Source organism: Acytostelium subglobosum (genome assembly GCF_000787575.1).
Source record: "Acytostelium subglobosum LB1 DNA, scaffold: scaffold2, whole genome shotgun sequence".
Classification (NCBI taxonomy): domain Eukaryota; phylum Evosea; class Eumycetozoa; order Acytosteliales; family Acytosteliaceae; genus Acytostelium; species Acytostelium subglobosum.
In genome coordinates, this window is record NW_012236530.1 from 883726 (window position 1) to 904327 (window position 20602).

Consider the following 20602-nt stretch of genomic DNA (forward strand, 5'->3'; position numbering starts at 1 on the left):
CCAAGCATATCCATCGTTCGTTCGTTCGTCCATTGACTATCGACAGTCGCCAAACAAGGGGATGGTCCTCTGGCTTTATTACACATAACTACTATTGCCGCTATACTATATTGTCCACTGTGCTGACCTTCCAGTTGATACCATCGCCCTTGGGCAGTCCACTCGGACATAACCATTGTCCTTTGCTCTCTCCAAATACTTCTTTAAAGTTACTATTTGTACCTCTATCATATCTCCACTTATAAGTTGAGCTCTGTATGTTTGTTAGTACTTGATCCAGTCGACTGATCAGTCAGGTGACGTCATTGATACATACTATTCCATTCCTTTTAGCAGACTTTAACTCTGATTTGCGCTCGTATCGCTCGACACTGGTGAGGTTACTAAAGATGAATCCACTCTGGAAATAGAACAGACCTGACACGCCTAGTACCACTGGCACTACCAATGAGAAGTTAAGTATGAATAGTACCATCACAACTGTTCCAGGTACACTAAAGTATATATCCACTTGATCTGGATTTGGTGTTGGATTCCTTGGATCCTCCGCCTGTTCATGGTTTGATTGATGGAAGTATGTTAGACCATCATTGATTGTCACAATCACTACCATCCACTGTAATAACATACATTCTGTAACTGTACATTCAATATATAAAAGGCACTGATGGTCATCATTATGATGGTCAGTGTACCAGCCACTGTGGTGTAGAATAGAAAGAGAATGAATGGCTTTTGATTCTGATATCCAACGCAGTTGGCAATCCATGGACAATGATGATCTTGTTTCAATATACATCGTTTGCAATGTCGACAATGATGTGTTCGCGGTGGTTTGAATATGTTACATGTTGCACAATAACGTATATTTGTCACAGGCTTTGATGAATGACTGCCAGAGCGTTGTTCCCTTATCTGTTTTACAATGTCCTCCAACTCATCTTTACTCTTTCCATCTGGTCTCTATAGTATGATTGTGTCAGATCAGTGTCAATCAATCAATCAATGAACCAATCGATCAATCACATGAACATACCCAATCTGTTGAAGGATAACCTGGTGGTGTAACGATCGCACTCCAATAGCTGTAACCCAACATGTAGAGTAATATATGATATAGTATAATATATAGTTGTCCGAATATATTCTGAGTGAAGCCAAGAGGTTGAAATACTATCAGCCATTGACTAGTGATCTCGAACAGTATGAATGCTGACACCAGCAGCACAAGAAATGACACCATCTCCTTTGCCTATTTGTGTGTTTGTAGTTGTTGTTGTATCACTTGTGTACTGTCCTCTCTCTGTGTCTTTGTCTGTATAGTTGATGATCAGTTATTATTTGCTTAGCAAGATGTATGTATTTATATTAACACAAATGTAATAAATGGTTGAAGAATGATTCATTAATTTGATTGATTCCAACCACATCACACCTCTTGACTAGTGTTTGTCCCATAAATGATCTTCTTTTTAACAAGACTAGACTTACTCCAATATTGTGTGGACCAATGTAGAACTTGAACAATGGATGGACCAGACCTATGATGCTAAACTGACACCTGGACTTGTACAAGAGTAAGTGAAGATGCCAGGCCTGGTAATCTAAAGTATCTGAATGAATGAATCCTTTTTCAAAAACCAAGTCTACTGAGTGAATGAATGACTCATCATCCAAACCTCCATTGTTCATTGATAGATAACAATACACATATAATACAAACAGATCAGATAGATAACAATGGCAAAGAATAAGAAACAACAAGTAGTGGAACAGAAAAGCAACAACAGCACAACTAAACAAAGAAGACCACAACAACAACAACAACAACAAGAAGAGCCAGAGGAGGAGTTTGTTGAAGAGGTCACATTGAAACTTACAAAACAACAAAAGAAAGCAAATAGACAACAACAACAACAACAACAAGACGATGGAGATGACAGCAGCAGCAGCAGTAATAGTACTAGCACTACCACTAGCACTTTAAGAAGTATGACTGCAATTGACAGTCCTAAACTAGACTTTAGTATCAGTGGCAGTGACACCATCCCAAGTGGTGCAGGTAGCACCATTGGTAACATTGGACCTATCAGACGACCAATCACTCATGTACAAAAGAAAATATACACGCAGCGAGAGTTGGAGGAAATGTATGTATCGTTATTGTCATTGTCACATCGATCAATCAAAGTCACGTCATACTAAACTTGTCATTCACAACAAACAAAGACGAAAGGCCAACAAACAGGTATTGATCAAGTTTATCATATTCACGATATTGATGTTCCTGGTACCATTCAGTATCTACTTCTCATTCATGGACTATGGCGCAGACTACTTTGGCGTGGTCAGGAATGAGAGAACTACATATAGTGGCATTCTGGCACTCTCTGGTATGGGTTGTGTGATGGTCGCCTACGTAGTCATGGCATTCTTCTTTGAGAAGTGATCATAATGGACATACAAACAATCAAACGAACCGAACGAATGATTGACCGACGACCGACTACTTATTACTATATAAAGGTATAAGTGTATTTACAATATTCCATCTCGGTATACCAGCGCGACTGGAGACATCAAGCATTATCCTGCATCATTGTATGTGTCTGGTAGGATACCCAACCTCTTATGCGAGTTCTGTTTCTTCAAGCTACATCTTCCATATCCATTGATCTTGAACTATGATCGAGGGCATATTAGTGATTAGGTGGATGATCGATGATGATGATGAAGATGATGCTTACATTGGTATTGAACTCTTTAACAAACAGTTTGTAATCATCATCTTCAAACACTTGGAGATAGATCTCGCGAATACCAACACCAGGCTTGGGCTTTATCCTTGCAATTGTATCCTTGAACAAACGACCCAATCGTTGATAATGTGCTTCCATCTGTGTCTTGAATGCTGATGACATTCTCTCAGCTCTCTCATCCCTTGCCTTAATCTGTTGATGTAGTTCCTGTAATGTGCGCGAGTGTCAGTAGATGTGTTTCCGCAGCCACACCATGTCTAGAGACATACATTGAAGAAGTAGTCAAAGTTGTCAATCATTAATCTGGCGACTGCTGAACCAGTGATTGCTTCGGTTGTTAGGGAGGTGCTTAGATGATGTTCATAGTCGCCTTGGGATGATGAGGAGTCGACTGCTGCAGACTCTGTTGTGTCTGACTCTGGGGTTGTCGATGATGATGGCCTCATGAGGAATCGACCAAAGACGGCTGCGACAGACTCGGGTGTCTGTACACTGCCATTGTCAGCCTTGGCCACACAGAAGTCGTGTAGCATTCCAAACAACTTGACAAACAACTCGCGGTTGGCCTGTGGCAAGTGGTATAAACTCTGTCGAAGTAGCTCAAGATGATTGTCACAGTATAGACAGTAGATCCAGTGTGTGCGGTCGTCTTCGGGGATCAATGGCTCAATCAAATCGAGCAACTCAATAAACATACTGAGTTGATTGATTGCACTGACCCTCCTTGTAAACAATGCCAGATCACCAATACTAATAATATCAATAGGTTGCAATGCAACAGTATTGATTGGTTGATAAGGATAGCCAGTATACAACTCCACCATGTTGTCCCATTCTCCGCTTGTGACTGATTGAGTGATTGATCGATGCCAAGTTTGTGCAAATATTGTAAGTATGATGCGAGTCAAAGCATTCACTTCACTCATTCAATCAATAATTCTTACACTTCTCTTTTAATACATTAAATATGATCAAGATATATGTATCATCACGATCGATCGTCAACATATTTGAGAGATAATGATACAGATAATGATAAAGATAAAAGAAATAATATATATTATTTGTATAAACAATTGTATGTGTAATCTTAACAAAAATAGAGTACTGTTGAGATCTAAGCACTGTATCCACATCGGGAAGTATGCGTCTGATGGGGATGTGGTGTGATTGATCAACTCGCAAAACAGCCATCCTCACACACTTTATTTTTCGAGTTTTTGGGATTGTGGAGAAGTCTGAATGTCCACACAAAGTTCTTCCAACTTTGATGGAACTGTACTTGGATCGACATTGGCATCGGCAGCTGTTCCATTGTTATTTGGTAGATTGGGTAACATCTCATCAATCATTCGTCTTGATCGTCTGTAGGCAAGATGTATTGAATGATTGATTATAAGGAATCCAATTGGACTGGTGATGATGCCAGAAAAGATTATCGTTTCATTCTGTTTGACAAATCCAATTATAAACATTATCACCGTAACCAATATTAAACTTATTCCAAAGAATGCCCAAAGTGTATTGAGTCGAGAGTAATTGGAAAAGATTGATACACGTATCCTACCAAGTTCTTGTAATTGATTTACAGGAGCTGCCACTACACCTGGTTCTCCTTCTTGTTCTTGTCCTTCATTTTGTTGTCCATTCTCTGTTTCTTCTATTATTTCGTTATTATTATTATTATTATTACTATTATTATTTACATCTACATTATTATTATTTATATTAACTATTTGATCATTGTCAACATCAATTTCAATCTGTTGTTGTTGTTGTTGTTTGTTTAGCTCAACTTTATCTGAAGTGGATGATGATGATGGACCATCTGTATATTGAACATGTTCCTGTGCTCTTTGATATTGTTGTAATTCTGTTCCAGTTGTAGAGTCATCATAAGACTCTGATTTATCAATCTTCATATCTAAGTTAACTTTAAAAATATTTATCCGGATTGTATAACAAAGATAGATCATTGAGTTGTTGATGATGATTCTACAACAACATATGAGACATGATACAACATCAACAAGTCAGTCAGCCATGCTTGTTGGGAGGAATGTCCTCCCACTATTGAGTTGAGTTGCAATGAATGTTGGCAAAGGTGAGTACATCATAAGTGTGGGTGGTTTGTGTGTGGTGTGGGAGTCTGATGTTCAATGGTCTAAGAATTACCAAATTGGGTGTGTGATAGTATCTGTATGAAGTGTGTGGGTGCATCTGTTTGAAATAAACGGGTTAAGGAATATTCCTACTTATTATTATTATTATCATCATTCATGTTTATCTGTATGTTTGTACTAATAATAATAATAATAATTGTTTTTTGTTACTAATCAATGTGTTTTTGAAAACCATCACATAATAAATGAAGTCTGAATTGGGAAACGAAAAAAAAACATCATTCAATGGGGTCTATTGATAAAATGAAGGTCGATTGTGATGCTCATCATTATTGGATTGTTCACCATTACTTTATATGTGTGCACACACCTACAGATATATATATTATATTTCATTTATATAAAGAGTGATTGAGAGCATTAGATAGATAGATAGATAAAGAGAGAGATATTGAATATACTCGTTTATTAATGAGAGTCGACTTATATGTTTGACAACATAACAACAACAACTACACAACAACAACAGCAATGAACTCACAATCGACACAGAACAAAAGAAGGTTGATATCATGGAATCCTCATATAACAAATACATTCATTGTGGGATCAAATGATATACGTCTATATGAACTAAAGCATAGGGTATGTTGATATTGTTGTTGTTGTGCTGCATGTTGGATGGTCATGGTCATTGACACTCATTCTCCCTTATCCAATAACATTAACAGCAAAGTGGAAGTGGAGGTAACTCACTTAGCAAGGTGAATATGCCATTATCATTCGACATTGAATATCCACCCGATGGTAAGACAATGGACACTCGATCATTCAATCAATCAATCACAGGTGTCATGACAACTACTAACAAACGACAACCGACTGATCAGATTGGACACCACAAGACAAGAAATCAATCGACCTCCTCAGCGTCAACAATGACGTTCAATATCTAAAGGTAACCAATTGATCAATGCAGTAATGCATGACCCTCAATCAATCAATCAATCACTCACTTACTCAATCACTCAATCTTGCAAAAAAAGTGCATGGCATGGAGTCCCGACCCTGCAGACCCAAACCTCATCGCTTGTGGTCTGGTCAATGGTAAGACTATCCTCACCAGCTTCTCATCAGTCAAGAGGAATATAAAGGAGTTCGTACCAAAGCATATAAGACCTTGCAATACAATTGCCTGGAATCCAATCAATAAGACACACCTGGCCATCGGTTTGGACAAGGTTCGAGGTGACTCCTCCACCTTGGTCTGGGACATCAACTACCTTAACAGAGCTGCGACACACTCCTCAAGTGGACATATAGTTGTCGATGCACCACATGAAGTGTAAGTGAGACTTTTTGGACACGTCTATTCGGCTCACTCGCTCATTCGCTCACTCAATCAATCAATCAAACAGATCACAACTATCAGAGAACAGCTTCAATACAATGAACACAGAGCCTGTCGAGACTATATATCAATCGATTGCAGAGTTTACAATATCTGAAGCGACAATGTCTCTGGCATGGATACCAAACAATCCATTCTGTTTGATCATTGGTACTGGTGCAAAGTGGTTGCGCATCTTTGATATTAGAGACCCAAACACGACACAGTCGGTGCCGGCACATCAAAAGTCAGTCAATGGCATCAGCATTGACCCATTCGACAACAACAGGATGGCTACGATGAGTGAGGACTCCATCGTCAAGATATGGGACATGCGCAAGTTTGACGATCCAGTCATGACGATCAACACCAACTACAAGTCAGTGCAACAGATTGAGTGGTGTCCAACTCGCTCAGGTATCCTGGCCACCAGTGGTCGCGACAAGAACTCCATCAAGCTCTACGACGTCAAAGCTCCAGTCGAACAAGCCAGATCCCCACGTCCCGATCGCAAGAGTACCTCTGATCAGAACCTTATGTACAGCTTCAAGCCCACCAAGAGTATGTATCCTCTCCCTCGACCATCCCTCGCTCACATCACTCACCATCATCCATCGTCACAGCACTGCATGTTCAAGACATCTCATCATTCTCATGGCATCCAAAGAATGAGTGTAGGATGCTCACTGTCTCGCATCAAGGTGTTGTCGAGGTGATCAATGTAAACGAGAATATACCACTGGCCTGGTCACCAGCAGGTGACCTCTGTTTCTCATTTGGCATGCATCTCATTGAAGGACCGACAAAGGGCAACACAATCGAGCCCAACCTTGCCGAAGAACGATTCGCAAAGTATGTCACAGCATCCCATTCATGAATGCCCAATGCCCTACTAACACCAGACACAATCAACAACAATAGCCTGACAAACGATGGAAGATACAATCGAGATATTTCACTGCTGATGAAGGAGAGAGCAAAGACAGGATACTCAGCCAACATTGACGACAATGTAAAGATATCGAGCAAGTTCAACGAGAAGGACATCTTTTATCTGTGGGGTTGGATACAGCGCATACCTCAACTACTGCAACAGTTCCAGAAGAAGATTATAGTCAAGCCTGCAGAGCAACTACAACTACAACAGCAACAACAACAACAACAACAAACAGAGGCCACCCAACCAAAGGACAACGAATACATTGGAATATATAAGATACTGCATGATCAGAAGAGTATGTTATGGCGGCGACAAGACTATTATATCGACCATCCTCTGACACCTACCCTTTTGTAGCCTTTGCATCACAGACGATTGAACAGGTACAGATTGGATTCAATACATATCTGTCAAGCCAGAGAGCACTTTGCTCGTTGATATGTGGATGGGGATTCTCTACCTCTAACCCAATCGAATCAACGCTGACGATGCTCGAGCGATCAGGTGACTTTGAGAAGGCGGCCGCGATGGCCGTCTTCCATCTGGAGATCAAGAGAGCAGTGCAGATCATCCATAATGGCTGCATGGTGCTCGCGACACAAGGCACACTCGCCGCCAAGGACAGAGAGACCAGTCTACGACTGATGTCCTTTGCCCTGGCTGGACTTGGTGATGGACCTGGCGCCAAGGTCAACTCATTCTGGAAGGAGACATGTCGTCAAACAGCCAAGAGCTTCTCCAATCCATACCTCAAGCTGTGTCTTGATTTCCTCTCAATCAATGAGCAGCGAGAGTTGAGCAACATTCTCGAAGAGTCATCAGTGACCCTTGCCACCAAGGTTGCATTTGCTTGCAGATACCTTGATTCACAAGATGTATGTCGTGGACAGCAAGGTGGCGTTGATAAATCGATATACTGACATGTCCCTCCCTCCCAGCTCGTCTCATTTGTTGACAAGATGACTCTACAGGTGGCTGAACAAGGTAACCTGCATGGCATCATACTGACAGGACTTTCAGTGCGTGGTATCGATCTACTTCAGCAGTACATTGATCGCACCAGCGACATACAAACGGCGTGCCTGGTGGCAAGCCTGGTGGTACCCAAGCACTTCCACGACAAGCGAGTGCCTCGTTGGATATCATTATACAGTGAGCTGCTCGACACGTGGGAATGCTGGCATGAACGCGCCACCTTTGACATCCACCGCATATCCTGGTCGGAGCCACCCACTTCGCAGATCTTCGCCAAGTGCGGCTACTGCCAGATGTCATTCTCCTTTGAATCAGTATCGAATGGCTCGATGGCCGGTCGCAACCCGCGAGTCAACACGCGCTCCAAAGTGCCGTGCTGTCCACACTGCAAGCAGCCACTGCCGCGCTGCTGTCTCTGTCTGCTGCCGATGAGCTGCATGGTGCCGGGCATCGATTACAAGAAGCCATCCAACCGCGAGTTCTGGACGGCTGGTGCCGAGCCCTTTGACGACTGGTTCACCTGGTGTCAGACCTGTCGCCACGGCGGCCATGCGCGCCACATCTCCGACTGGTTCAAAGACCATCAACAATGTCCTGTAACCGACTGCACCTGTAAATGTTCATCCATCTAAACCCTTCAATCATACATATATCCTATTATTATTATTATTAGTAAACTACTTTTACCTCCCCTCCCATAATCATTATTAGCAATGTTATATTTATTTAGAACTTGATGCGATAGGTACCAGCATGCTTGAGATGCTCAATCTCACCGGCTAGTGGCTCCATGATTGTTGGGAGATGCTTGGCGATGGATGGTCTTTGGTTCATGCGATCCAACCATGTCATGACATTGGGATACTTCTCATGATGTGGAAGGAATCCCTCGCGAATGTAGATCGCCCAAGCATACACTGCCATGTCTGCGATGGAGAATTGACCGCCAGCAATCCACTCCTTATCCTTCAATTGTTGATCCAATACAGTGTACAATCTATCGGTCTCCTTATAATATCTCTCTTCGGCTGCTGGCACTGCCTCTGGAGCAAAGCATGAATAGAAGGTGTATTGGCCATTCATTGGACCCAAACCGGATATCTGCCAGGCCAACCATTGTAGGACATCGGCATGCTCACGAGGATTGGTCTTGATGTCTGGGAGGAACTTGCCATGCTTGGAGGCGAGGTATAGAAGGATGGCTCCGGATTCGAATATTGGTAGTGGTGGACTGACTGTATAATCAATGATTGCTGGTACCTTTCCATTTGGGAAAGTCTTTTTGAATTCTATCTTCTTTGGACTCTCGTCATTGAATATATCAATCTCCTCGTACTTGTAATCTATTCCTAACTCATCGAACATTATCTTTATCTTCCATGGATTGGTAGTACCGCATCCATAAAACAAGTATGGCTTTCCTTCATTAAGTTCTTGTGAGTTTGAAGTTGCAGTTGACATGATTGATTGATTGATTGATTAAATAACTTGATTAAATAAATTGATTGATTGTTTGTTTGTTTTGTTTGTTTTGAATGATTAAGGATAAGTCTCAGACTTAGTTTAAATAGGATATCAATCGAACAATTAATATTGTTCTATTGATTGATTAAAGGAAATGCCCAAAAATTGATGTTCGATCGAACGGGCAAATATTTGGTTAATCAAAAATGGAAGATATGTCAAAGAATGTCATTCTAAGGGAATTTAATGATCATTTCCCGATTCGGACAATGTCTATCTATCTATCTATCTATCCCTGGTACTTTTAAAGACTTTGATAATATAATATATACTTTACATGATTCTACTCTTTCACTTAATCACAGCTATCTCTATCAATTCAGCAATCATGTAATCATGTTTGAGATGTTAGTGTGGTGTTGACCACGAACACACCCTAATTTGGTTAAACTATTAATTAACTTCTCAATTATCTGTAAACAAATAGATATATATAACAAATATATAGAATAATGGATATGCACTTTGATCCTTTATATCATGTCCAACATGTAGACAATGATAATGATGATGATGGTGTCGGTGATGAACAACAACAGCAACCACAACACAAACAACAAAGACAGAACAATGAGATTGTTGAACAAGATGATGATGAAACAGACAGCGATCAAGATACACTTTTCACCTTCAAGATACCAACGATACCTACAAGTATATGGGGTTCACTATCGTCTATAGTTGATACTGTTAAACAAAAGGTAGGTAGTCTATCATTGATTGATTGTATGAATGAATGAATGAATGTCTAAGACCAAATCAATCAATCAATATATATATATGTTAGTCTGAGGATATTATCAATATATACAAGGAGGATCTTTCCAATGCTGCAGCGGCATCATCATCAACATCACCAACAGCCAATGTCACAACAACTTTGACAGAGACAGGCGCTCCAACCAGTCCCCTCGTGGCACAACCAAAGCCAATAATCAAATCATTCATTTCAAATATATCTAGCTTCATTGGAGAGTATCCATCACCTCATAGACAGGAGCAACAGCAACAAGATAAGAAGCAGCAATCATCACAACAACCACAGCCACAACAACCATCACAACAACTATCACAACAACAACAAACTAGGAATGATCAATCATTGCCAGATGGTATAACTCAAGAGGATATTGAATGTTATACAAATGAACCTAAGGATGACAAGGAGGAATATTCAAGGTTTATAGAGTTGTTCCAACTTCAACTGTACAAACCAGCCATCATCACTGCACTTTCAACCAATCACAAGCTACAAAGATGTTATAATCATCTAGTGCCTGCCAGCTTAACAGAGTTCAACTTCTGGTGTATATACTTCTTCAAAGAGTATGTATGGTTAGTCGAATATTTGATTATGATCAACTGACTCATTCATTCATTCAATCAATCGATCAATCAGGGAGATGAACAAACTCGAGCCACAAAGGAAAGCATTGCAATTGAATGAACTATTGAATAAGGAGGTTGACTCTGTTCAATGGGACAGTACTCCACCATCAATGTTAACCTCGCATCAAGATGATGAGGTAGTGGTCCATGAGCAGCAACAACATTTAGTGGCAGAACCAGACACAGATGACAATGACAATGACAATGATAATGATGATGGCAATGATGACGACAATGATGAGAGTGAAGACAAAGAAGACGACAAGTTAGAATGTAAACTGATAGATGAATACTCTAGAGGATCAAATAGACATCAATCATCACATGGTTTGGACAAGTCACAAGAGCTACCACCACCTAGCCAGCCACAAGTACCTTCACAACGTACACCAACATCAGGCAGTGAGACCCTGAGTGACTGGGAGGTGATGGAAAAGAAGTTGTCCGATATCTCAGAGTCTGACGAATGGTCCACCTGGGAATGAATCAATCAATCCCAATCCATTCATCCCCTTATCCGCATCAATCTAGTTGGAACATACATAGACACACAAATAATAATACATTATTATTGTTTTCTTTATCTCTGTAACATTCGGTTGGACCACATGGTACATCCAAACAAAACCCAAGTGATCGTAGTATGACCAAAAAAGGTAAACTTACAAAACTATCCAAATTACACATGTTTTGTGGGAACAACAAATTTGACGACTAAATATTTCGATTTAATTTAGGTGTTGGTGGAAAGGGTGTGAGAGAATTGTTAGTATTAGAGTGTGTGTGAGGGTGTGTGAGGAGCGTCTATTCAACTCTTCGTGCGAACAACACAACACGAGTGAGGTGGTGGTGGTGAGTTGAGTGAGAGAGGGAGAGGGGAGAAGGAGACGGAGTAGTAACACAAAACCAACAACAACACCAACAACAACTAATAGCTAGGAGTATACACATACATATATATATATAAATATTTATATTTCGTATATAATAGTATATATATATAAAACCTATGGTATAGAGCACAAGGGTATACCTAATACTATCGATAGTAAAGAGTGTATACAACTCTCTCTCGTCCCATCCCAGACCAACAACAACAACAACAACAACAACAACAACAACTGTTCAGCGTAACTCTACTTATTAAAGAGTCGCGCAGCCTTCCACAACCATCGAATCACATCACACGCACATCACGCAATATAATCACATACTCAAATCAATCCAAATCAACAAAACAACCAACAACAACAATACAATGTCTACACAAGTTAGCAATACTGTAGGAATGGGAATGGGCTTGGGCGGCCCAATTCCGTCAGCAGCTAGTAACGGCGGTAATATGAGCACGTCGTCAACGATGAGTGGCATGAATGGATCGTATGGCACGAAGAGGAAGTCGTCTTCGTCGTCGTCGCCGTCGACTGGCGTGCCATCGGCCGCACACTACTCCAACGGGGGCGGTGTCGTCGGCAACCTGTCGGCTCACTTTGGCGCCAACAACAACGGAAGTCACAGTGGCGCCTACTCGCAATCACTGTTGCCCAATGGTGTTGGCAGCAATGGAAACGGAAGCGTTAGCAGCAGCATTAGCAGCAGCAGTAAAGGTGCATGCTCCAAGTGTGGCGGAAAGAAGAAACACGCAAAGACATGTATATATAGAAGGAAAGAAGATGATGACGAACAGATGAACTCGAAGGATATTATTCAAAGAGTAATTATATATATATATATACCTTGTAGTTTTAAACTTAAATAATAATACCTTTCTAACCCCCTCCTCCTCTTGCTCCCTCCTTCTCTCTCTCTATCTCTATCTAATAGCTCGATGTCTCGGCTCTCAAGAGATATAAGAAACACTACAGACTGAAGACAAAGCATAACTCATCGAAAGATGAGTTGGCCTCTGCTGTCAGGTTACATTTCGATGGTTTGCCTGTGAACGAAGGCGAGATCATTGAGAACTTTATGTCAAAGGTCAAGAATGCGCCAATGGCTTACCAATAAACATCCCAACCCAACAGCCAAAGCCAAGAGTATTCTTAACCAAAAGTCTATCGTAATCCATTCCGCTCCACTCTACATTCACTCCACAACACATACGTGGAAGTTAGGTGTCTGTATAATCTTGGGCTCGATGTCCAAGGACAAGTATCGAACATTCAACAATCAATCACAATGATCGATCCTTTGTTGATGGAATCTTCGTTGGTGTAGGCTACAAACACGTGCTTCGAATTGACGAGCCAAATGGGGCGTTTTGTGGTCCTTTGAGGTGTTTTGCACAACTCCAAAAGACGTGTGTTGTGTGCCCATCAACAACTTAAAGTGCTTTATGAATGCACACTTGAACATCCAGTTGTGTTGTTGACCAACTTATTATTATTATTACTCTTTAACTAGTTGTAACAATTACAATTACAATTACAACTTTGATACTATAAGATGGTTGAATCAGAGATCATAAAGAAGTGGACAATGGCCTGTACAGCGACTGTACTTGCCATTGTTGTTATATATCAGTACTTCATCAAGGGTGACGATAAGGATGATGGTACCAACTCTTTCACACATTCATCCACTCCATACCCTGCTGCCAAAAGTTCACCTGCTGTCTCTTCCCCAGCAGCACCTGTTCCTGCACCTGCTCCAGCACCTGGATCATCACCTGCGCCTGCATCCCCTGCTCCCACCACATCAACAACATCAACAACTTCAACATCTACAACATCCACCAATCTATCAAAGTCAGTTGATGCAATTGTAGACATTGAGGAACTAAATAGACAGTGTGGCTTTTGTCGCCCAGAGATGGACATCAACTCAAGAAAGCCAACGGCCAACTCTATTCATGAGTATGGCAGACATTATTTCATCTGCAGTGGCGTGCCAGCCGATCAGTGGCCAAGCAAGTTCTACTCGATGAACGCTCAGCTGACCGCAATGTCCGAGTCGATCAAGAAGTACGCCGACGTGCAGAGACTGCCCTCGATCTTTAACGCCGTCGACATGGCCTCGACCACACCCGACACCTACGACTTTATCGTCTTCCCAGAGATGGTCAAGCTGATCGACATGACCCCGGAGCGCATCGAGGCCGTCATGCAGTACTTCTCAGAGAACGACTCGATTGGCGACGGCTTCCCAGCCAGCGTCAAGGTAGAGAACTACTCTGGTCGCCATCTGTTTGTCTGTGCTCACAAGCTAAAGGATGCGCGATGTGGATACTGTGGACCGATCTTGGTCGATCAGCTGTCGACAGAGATCGAGCAGCGCGCATTGTCCTCTGAGATAAAGGTCTATGGCACGACACACGTCGGTGGCCACAAGTTTGCTGGCAATGTGTTGGTGTTCCCACCGGGACACTGGTACGGCTACGTGACACCATCTGATGTGTCGGAGCTCATCGACTCGGCATTGTCGGGCGACTGTATAAAGAGATTACATCGTGGCTCAATGGGACAGCCTGTTCACAAGGAGGAGAAGAGCAAGGAGGCTGGTCAGGAGAGCAAGGATCACAAGAAGGAGAAGAGGGATAAGAAGGATCACAAGAAGGATCACAAGAAGGATCACAAGAAGCAACATTGATTGATTGATTGATTGATCGAATAAACTTCCAATCATGTCATCGTACAACTCTCTCCAATCATTCATTCGCAAGTATATTCTGTCTTTCTTGAAAGTTGATGCTGCGCTGTTGTCTTTGAGTGTCACTTCTCTTCTCATTGAGACGAGTGAGTTGAGCTTGTTTATTGCTGCTGCTGCTGTTACGGCTGTTCATATGAAGTGATCGTAATTATTAATAATACTATGTGCTATAATGTTCAAGACTAAGAGTAGTCTACCTGTATTGTCATCTTCTTAGTAGTTGTCGTTCTTGAAAATGTACTCTGTAATCGATCAGTCAGTATGAATGAATGAATGAATGAATGAATGAATGAATGAATGAATGAATGAATGAATGTTAGACTACTACAACATACCTGGGTCCTTTCTTGGCTTGCGGTTAGACAGTCTCTGACGGAGTGGGATGACAATTTGTGGCATGGCAACAACTAGAGAGTGTCGCAAAGAAGAGTGTTGTGTTAGTCATGTCTGCTCATCAGGTGTATCATTCCTCCAAACATGAATCGCGATCGCTCATTCTCTTGGACTGACTGTGATCGCACTACATGTTCAAGTAGCCAGTGAGTCTGTTGATATTGCATCGCATAGTTGTGTTGATCTATCTATCCACTATTGCATGCAGAAATGACGTACAGACACCAGTGAAGACCACTGAAACGAAGAAGGCAGGCTCTGTTCTCAACCAACGATAGCAGTTAGCCTTTAATGTGTGAAATCCCATCATAAGTCCAGACATGACTGATCTGATCTTGTTTATATATATATATATATTATTTCGAATGTTGTAGAAGAATGATTGATGAATGATCACAAAGTCCAAAAAGTATTGGTGTTCACAAAATTCTAGCCCAAAACGCAAGTTTCACTTTATTTATCTCATTATCTCTATTTCCTCAAGTTATAACTACATCATGAATGAATGATCAATCACTTATACAATTGATTCAATGGATACCTACATATCAACTTGAATCCCATTAGCCCAGCCATTCAATCAATCAACCAATCAATGAATGAATGAATCATTTAATCGATTCTTAGGCTTGTTCACATTGAGAATTGATCTACAACACTAACTTGATAACTTAATCAACAAATATACGTTATTCGGTAAGTACTAAGTATTACAACTACATACAATAGAGATAGATATTTGTAAAGTTATAAGACGACAAAAAGGGATATGACCTCGTTTGAAAATATCCAAAATAATAAAAAAATGATCAAAAAATCAAGATGGGCTGTGAGTCCCTTCGTTTGAATCTGAGCCACTCAATCTTACGTTCACTCAATCTTCCACACACCTTGTGTTGATCAAAGCTCATTGTCACAATCACTTTACGAGATATAATCAAACATATAAACATATAAACTAAACAAATAAATAAAGATGATTAAGAATACTATTGTATCACTACTTATTGTAGTATTCATTGCCACTGTTGCCAATGCTCACCTTTATGGAGTGTGGCAATCTGGCTCAGTCGCTGAGTTTGGAACCATCGATCCAACTACTGGTACATATCATCATCACTCATTCATTCATCATCATTCATCAAACATTCACTTACCATCACTCTCACTCATACAACAGGAAACACAACAATGAAGCTGGAATTCCCTGGATTCAACAACTGGGTTCCAAGTAACTCTGCCATGAACAACTTCACAAGTATCTTTACCTTTGTCCTCACCTACAACCAAACTGGTGTAAGTACCATCAAACAATCACTCAGTCAATCACCCTCAGTCAATCACTGAATCACTCACTCAATCCTATCAATCAAAACAGACTCAATTCCTCGTGTCAGTCAATGTTGCCACCAACAAAGTTATCTATTTCGTCAGTATTCAAGATAATGCCGTGCCCTACGGACTCCACTATGACAGCGATGTCAACTCCCTCAAGTGTGTCCTAAAGGGATCCGATAACAACACCTGGTTGATTGGTGAGATGGATCCTGCCTCAGCCTCATACGATGTCTATTCTGTAAGTTGAGAGTGATCATCCACTGGAGCCATTCCATTCACTCACTCACACCCATACTCACAATCACTCAAACACAATCACAGGAATTGGATGGAGCATTCATCTCAGCAGGCCTTTCACCATACACTCATTCATATTTTGTTGTGATTGCGTCATTGAATGGTGAGAACACTACAATGTTCAGCTTTGATACTAGATCTGGCCAGTTGACCAACTCTGTTGTCCTTGGTCAGCCAGTCAACTCGATGGGAGGCCCATTCAACCTGCTCTACTTGCCATCGCTTGACATCCTGGTCGGCACAGTTCTGTTGAATGACAGCTCATCCGAGATTGGAATGGATTATGCCATGATCGATACCAACAGTGGAGTTATCAAACCACTTGGATTCTTCCCACCATCTGACAATGCACTCGTACTATCAAGTGCTGCACATCAGAACCTCATATACACCTTTGGTTACTTCAGCTCCACTCAACAACTCATCACTCTAAACGTCCAGACACTCTCACAATCACCAGTAACAGAGTCAGACATCCTCGTCTCGCTCGGTTACTTTACCAACTTTTAAATTAAATATAATTATTTAATTATTAATTATTAATATTAATTCGATTAAGGTGACTAATCTCCAAAATAATTGATTCAAAGTAGTCTGGAAAGTGTTGCTTGATCTTTGAACTAGCCTCACCATCGGTTGGCTACAATGATGTCAAACACACACAAACATGCCCAATAACGGGAATGGAATGGGGGTACCCCTTTTGGAATCTTCATTGGTGTTCCAAAACCAGGACACACACCAACTACGCGTCAAAAGTGAAAGGGTCATCCAATAATCATTAGAGTTACTAAAGTGTATTTATAAATAGAGACAACTACTTATACATATATATATATATATATAACATTCATTCATACAATACATATTAAGATATATAGAAAAGCCAAACATGTCAACATCAACAACATTATTGGACAACAACAATGCTGAACCAGTGTCACCTGATACAGCAGCAACCACTGTAATTGGAAAGACATTAGCCACACAACACAAAGGCAGATACGTAAACAAATGGATGACAATGACGACAAGTGATATCTTTATGTATGTATGAATGATGAATGACAGAGACAACATTGATTGAATGAGTCTAACAACATACGACAATGACAGAGCCGTACTCAAATGGAGAAGAGCAAAGATAGAGCCATTGACAGATGATGAGAAGAAACATGTTCATCCTGTGATACCGGTTGATTTGGATCGTCTGCGTGCTCCTTTGGCATCACCTAATAGTTTGAGATGTACTTGGATTGGACATGCTTCATTCTTTGTCCAGTTTGCAGGCGTCAGCTTTTTAACTGATCCAGTGTTTGCTGATCGTTGCTCACCGTTCTCCTTTGCTGGTCCAAAGCGCTACCGTGATATACCATGTCAGTTGACACAGTTACCACAAGTTGACTTTGTCACAATCAGCCACAATCATTATGATCATCTCGATGTCGATGTCGTCAAGGCACTGGGCAACAACACACATTGGTTCGTGCCCAAGGGACTAAAGAGTTGGTTCGCTTCATGTGGCGTCAACACGGTCACTGAACTCGAGTGGTGGGAGGAGGCAAACTTTGGCGACCGCGTGCGTATCACATGCACGCCCTGCCATCACAACAGCAATCGTGGCCTGACCGACAGGAACTGCACACTCTGGAGCTCATGGGTCGTGACCGACACGCAAACCAACAAGAATGTGTTCCACTCGGGCGACACAGCCTACTGCGATGTGTTCAAAGAGATTGGTCATCACATGGGCGGTATCGATTTTGGAATGATCCCAATCGGCGCCTACTCACCACGTCACATCATGCGAGAGATGCACGTCGATCCTGCCGAGGCGGTACAGATTCATCGTGACATTGGCTCGAAGCGATCAGTTGGAATGCATTGGGGTACATTCATCCTGACTGATGAGCCACTCCTGGAACCACCCAGGAAGTTAAAAGAGGCTGCCACTGCAGCTGGACTCAAGGACAATGAGTTCACAGCGATGAAGATTGGTGAGATAATTGACATGGATCTGTAATATTTGTATTATTTTAATTAAAGTTGTGTACATTATCAATTTGGAAGTTCTGATCTTTTTCTCCAAGCACGTGATCTGGTGCCAGACCACCCATTTATCTCTTTCGTCTTCTCAAGTTCACTCATTTCATTTCCAACTTATATTAATATACATATATTTATACTTGTAGCATCACTGTTTGATAGAACAATGAGCGGCAATAATGTAAACAACTTGGACATGATAGATGCCCAGCTGATATCTTTGGAGTTGATCAGAAAAGAGATACCAAAGGATGGTGCATGCATGGTATGTATGATTCATTGATTGATTGATTGGATTACAGATGATGTACCAACTCAACTAAACAAACAAACAGTTTAGATGTATAAGTGAGTTCATTTATGGTTGTCAACAACGTCATCAATATATTAGAGCCAAGTGTATCGAATACTTGAAGGCTCACAGAGATAACTTTGAACCATTCGCATGTTTCAACAATACATGGGAGCACTATATCGACTCTATGTCAAAGGATGATACATGGGGCGGTGAGATTGAACTACAAGCCCTCTCACTATATTATAAGTATGGTTGTTGGATAGCAGTGGACTGGCTAAGACTATTCTGGCAACACTCACTCACTCAATCAATCATTCATTCAGAGTTAACTTCATCATATACGTTGGTCATTCAATAACAAGAGTGGATAATCAGTATCCAACTTCGATATCATTGGCATACTGTCAAGGAGAGCACTATGATCTGGTCTATCCAATCAGTCACATGAACAATCTCAAGATGGTCCAATCACTGATATACAATATCCTCGCCGAATCATCACTATCTCTTGACACTCAATCACATGCTCAACAATGGAGAAACAACTCTGTCATAGGTTGGGAGGAAGAGACAAAGGGTATGTTGTGGACACACTTTGAATGAATGGACGGGACAGACACTCATCTGATACACTATAAACCACAACAGCCAAACAACTAAAGGACAAGAAGATTGCAGAGACATTGTTAATGAATAAGCGAGTCTATATCAATCCTGTGGAAGAGTATCAATTGAAGCAAAAGAAGAAACAACAACAGCCAAAGCAGCCAAACACTGATGGCAACAACAATCGATCAATCAATAAGAGTGGTGAACCAGCAATCAATACTGATTCACCGAATGTTGTAGACACTATTGTCGAGGACAACAGTAACAAGGACATAATATATCCAGCCATGGAGAATGAGGAAATCGATGAGGAGCTACGTGCAATCATCAAACAAATTGAGCTCCAAGATCTAGAGGAGCAAAGACAGCTTGGACATCAGAAGCATTTCCCTGTAAGTTGACCTTGGGATAACTTGGCGTCATGTAAGAGTGAACATGTCAGACTGACAATGTTATCTCAACAATCATAGACTCTACATCAAGGTGGAAACAAGCAACAATCAAAGAATAGTCCAAAGAAAATGGTACCATCACCAAAGTCTCCAGCACCAATTGATAGTGTGCCAACTTCTCCAGCAGCTGCTCAAACTACCGCCACCAAGACAGCTTCGCCAGCTCCGTCATGGGGCACAATCCAGGATTGGTCCAAAATTGAACCATTACCAATACCAGCTACTTCCTCGCCAACTACTACCCCTACTGCTCTGTCAACATCATCAGATGGCTCTGGTGATCATGACACTCCAGTTGCTGAAGAGCCTGCCAAGGTTGAACTACCTCCCAACATCAAGATCACTTACAAGAAGGATAAAAGGCAGAGAGGGAAGAAGATTTAATTAATCTTCGTTGTTTAGAATAATGAATAATTATATA

General features: G+C 41.2%; 11 protein-coding genes across 11 annotated transcripts; 8 read left to right on the forward strand and 3 right to left on the reverse strand.

Moving 5' to 3' along the window:
- Window positions 1-100: 100 nt before the first annotated feature.
- On the reverse strand, window positions 101-1099 carry SAMD00019534_011260 (hypothetical protein; the record flags this gene model as incomplete). Its single annotated transcript, XM_012903093.1, has 4 exons — window positions 101-253; window positions 317-550; window positions 631-963; window positions 1037-1099. 4 exons carry the CDS (start codon window positions 1097-1099, stop codon window positions 101-103), a joined length of 783 nt encoding a protein of 260 aa, XP_012758547.1.
- A 641-nt stretch (window positions 1100-1740) lies between these two features.
- SAMD00019534_011270 (hypothetical protein) lies at window positions 1741-2449 on the forward strand (the record flags this gene model as incomplete). Its single annotated transcript, XM_012903094.1, has 2 exons — window positions 1741-2150; window positions 2230-2449. The coding sequence occupies 2 exons, from the start codon at window positions 1741-1743 to the stop codon at window positions 2447-2449; spliced, it is 630 nt and encodes a 209-aa protein (XP_012758548.1).
- Window positions 2450-2589: 140 nt separating this feature from the next.
- SAMD00019534_011280 (hypothetical protein) lies at window positions 2590-3767 on the reverse strand (the record flags this gene model as incomplete). Its single annotated transcript, XM_012903095.1, has 4 exons — window positions 2590-2682; window positions 2748-2966; window positions 3029-3606; window positions 3704-3767. Coding segments are annotated over 4 exons (954 nt in total), but the record flags the coding sequence as incomplete, so codon positions are not given.
- Window positions 3768-5413: 1646 nt separating this feature from the next.
- Window positions 5414-8819, forward strand: SAMD00019534_011290 (hypothetical protein; the record flags this gene model as incomplete). The annotated part of the gene is made up of 9 exons (XM_012903096.1): window positions 5414-5527; window positions 5614-5689; window positions 5773-5840; window positions 5929-6227; window positions 6301-6833; window positions 6896-7124; window positions 7194-7507; window positions 7570-8087; window positions 8151-8819. The coding sequence occupies 9 exons, from the start codon at window positions 5414-5416 to the stop codon at window positions 8817-8819; spliced, it is 2820 nt and encodes a 939-aa protein (XP_012758550.1).
- A 100-nt stretch (window positions 8820-8919) lies between these two features.
- On the reverse strand, window positions 8920-9621 carry SAMD00019534_011300 (hypothetical protein; the record flags this gene model as incomplete). The annotated part of the gene is made up of 1 exon (XM_012903097.1): window positions 8920-9621. A coding segment is annotated over one exon (702 nt), but the record flags the coding sequence as incomplete, so codon positions are not given.
- A 542-nt stretch (window positions 9622-10163) lies between these two features.
- SAMD00019534_011310 (hypothetical protein) lies at window positions 10164-11585 on the forward strand (the record flags this gene model as incomplete). The annotated part of the gene is made up of 3 exons (XM_012903098.1): window positions 10164-10412; window positions 10499-11037; window positions 11111-11585. 3 exons carry the CDS (start codon window positions 10164-10166, stop codon window positions 11583-11585), a joined length of 1263 nt encoding a protein of 420 aa, XP_012758552.1.
- A 743-nt stretch (window positions 11586-12328) lies between these two features.
- SAMD00019534_011320 (hypothetical protein) lies at window positions 12329-13101 on the forward strand (the record flags this gene model as incomplete). Its single annotated transcript, XM_012903099.1, has 3 exons — window positions 12329-12555; window positions 12619-12814; window positions 12925-13101. Coding segments are annotated over 3 exons (600 nt in total), but the record flags the coding sequence as incomplete, so codon positions are not given.
- Window positions 13102-13545: 444 nt separating this feature from the next.
- SAMD00019534_011330 (hypothetical protein) lies at window positions 13546-14688 on the forward strand (the record flags this gene model as incomplete). The annotated part of the gene is made up of 1 exon (XM_012903100.1): window positions 13546-14688. One exon carries the CDS (start codon window positions 13546-13548, stop codon window positions 14686-14688), a length of 1143 nt encoding a protein of 380 aa, XP_012758554.1.
- Window positions 14689-16114: 1426 nt separating this feature from the next.
- Window positions 16115-17286, forward strand: SAMD00019534_011340 (hypothetical protein; the record flags this gene model as incomplete). The annotated part of the gene is made up of 4 exons (XM_012903101.1): window positions 16115-16244; window positions 16322-16437; window positions 16526-16717; window positions 16801-17286. Coding segments are annotated over 4 exons (924 nt in total), but the record flags the coding sequence as incomplete, so codon positions are not given.
- Window positions 17287-17668: 382 nt separating this feature from the next.
- SAMD00019534_011350 (hypothetical protein) lies at window positions 17669-18799 on the forward strand (the record flags this gene model as incomplete). The annotated part of the gene is made up of 2 exons (XM_012903102.1): window positions 17669-17823; window positions 17893-18799. 2 exons carry the CDS (start codon window positions 17669-17671, stop codon window positions 18797-18799), a joined length of 1062 nt encoding a protein of 353 aa, XP_012758556.1.
- A 189-nt stretch (window positions 18800-18988) lies between these two features.
- SAMD00019534_011360 (hypothetical protein) lies at window positions 18989-20565 on the forward strand (the record flags this gene model as incomplete). The annotated part of the gene is made up of 5 exons (XM_012903103.1): window positions 18989-19087; window positions 19158-19366; window positions 19444-19697; window positions 19769-20121; window positions 20200-20565. 5 exons carry the CDS (start codon window positions 18989-18991, stop codon window positions 20563-20565), a joined length of 1281 nt encoding a protein of 426 aa, XP_012758557.1.
- Window positions 20566-20602: the final 37 nt, after the last annotated feature.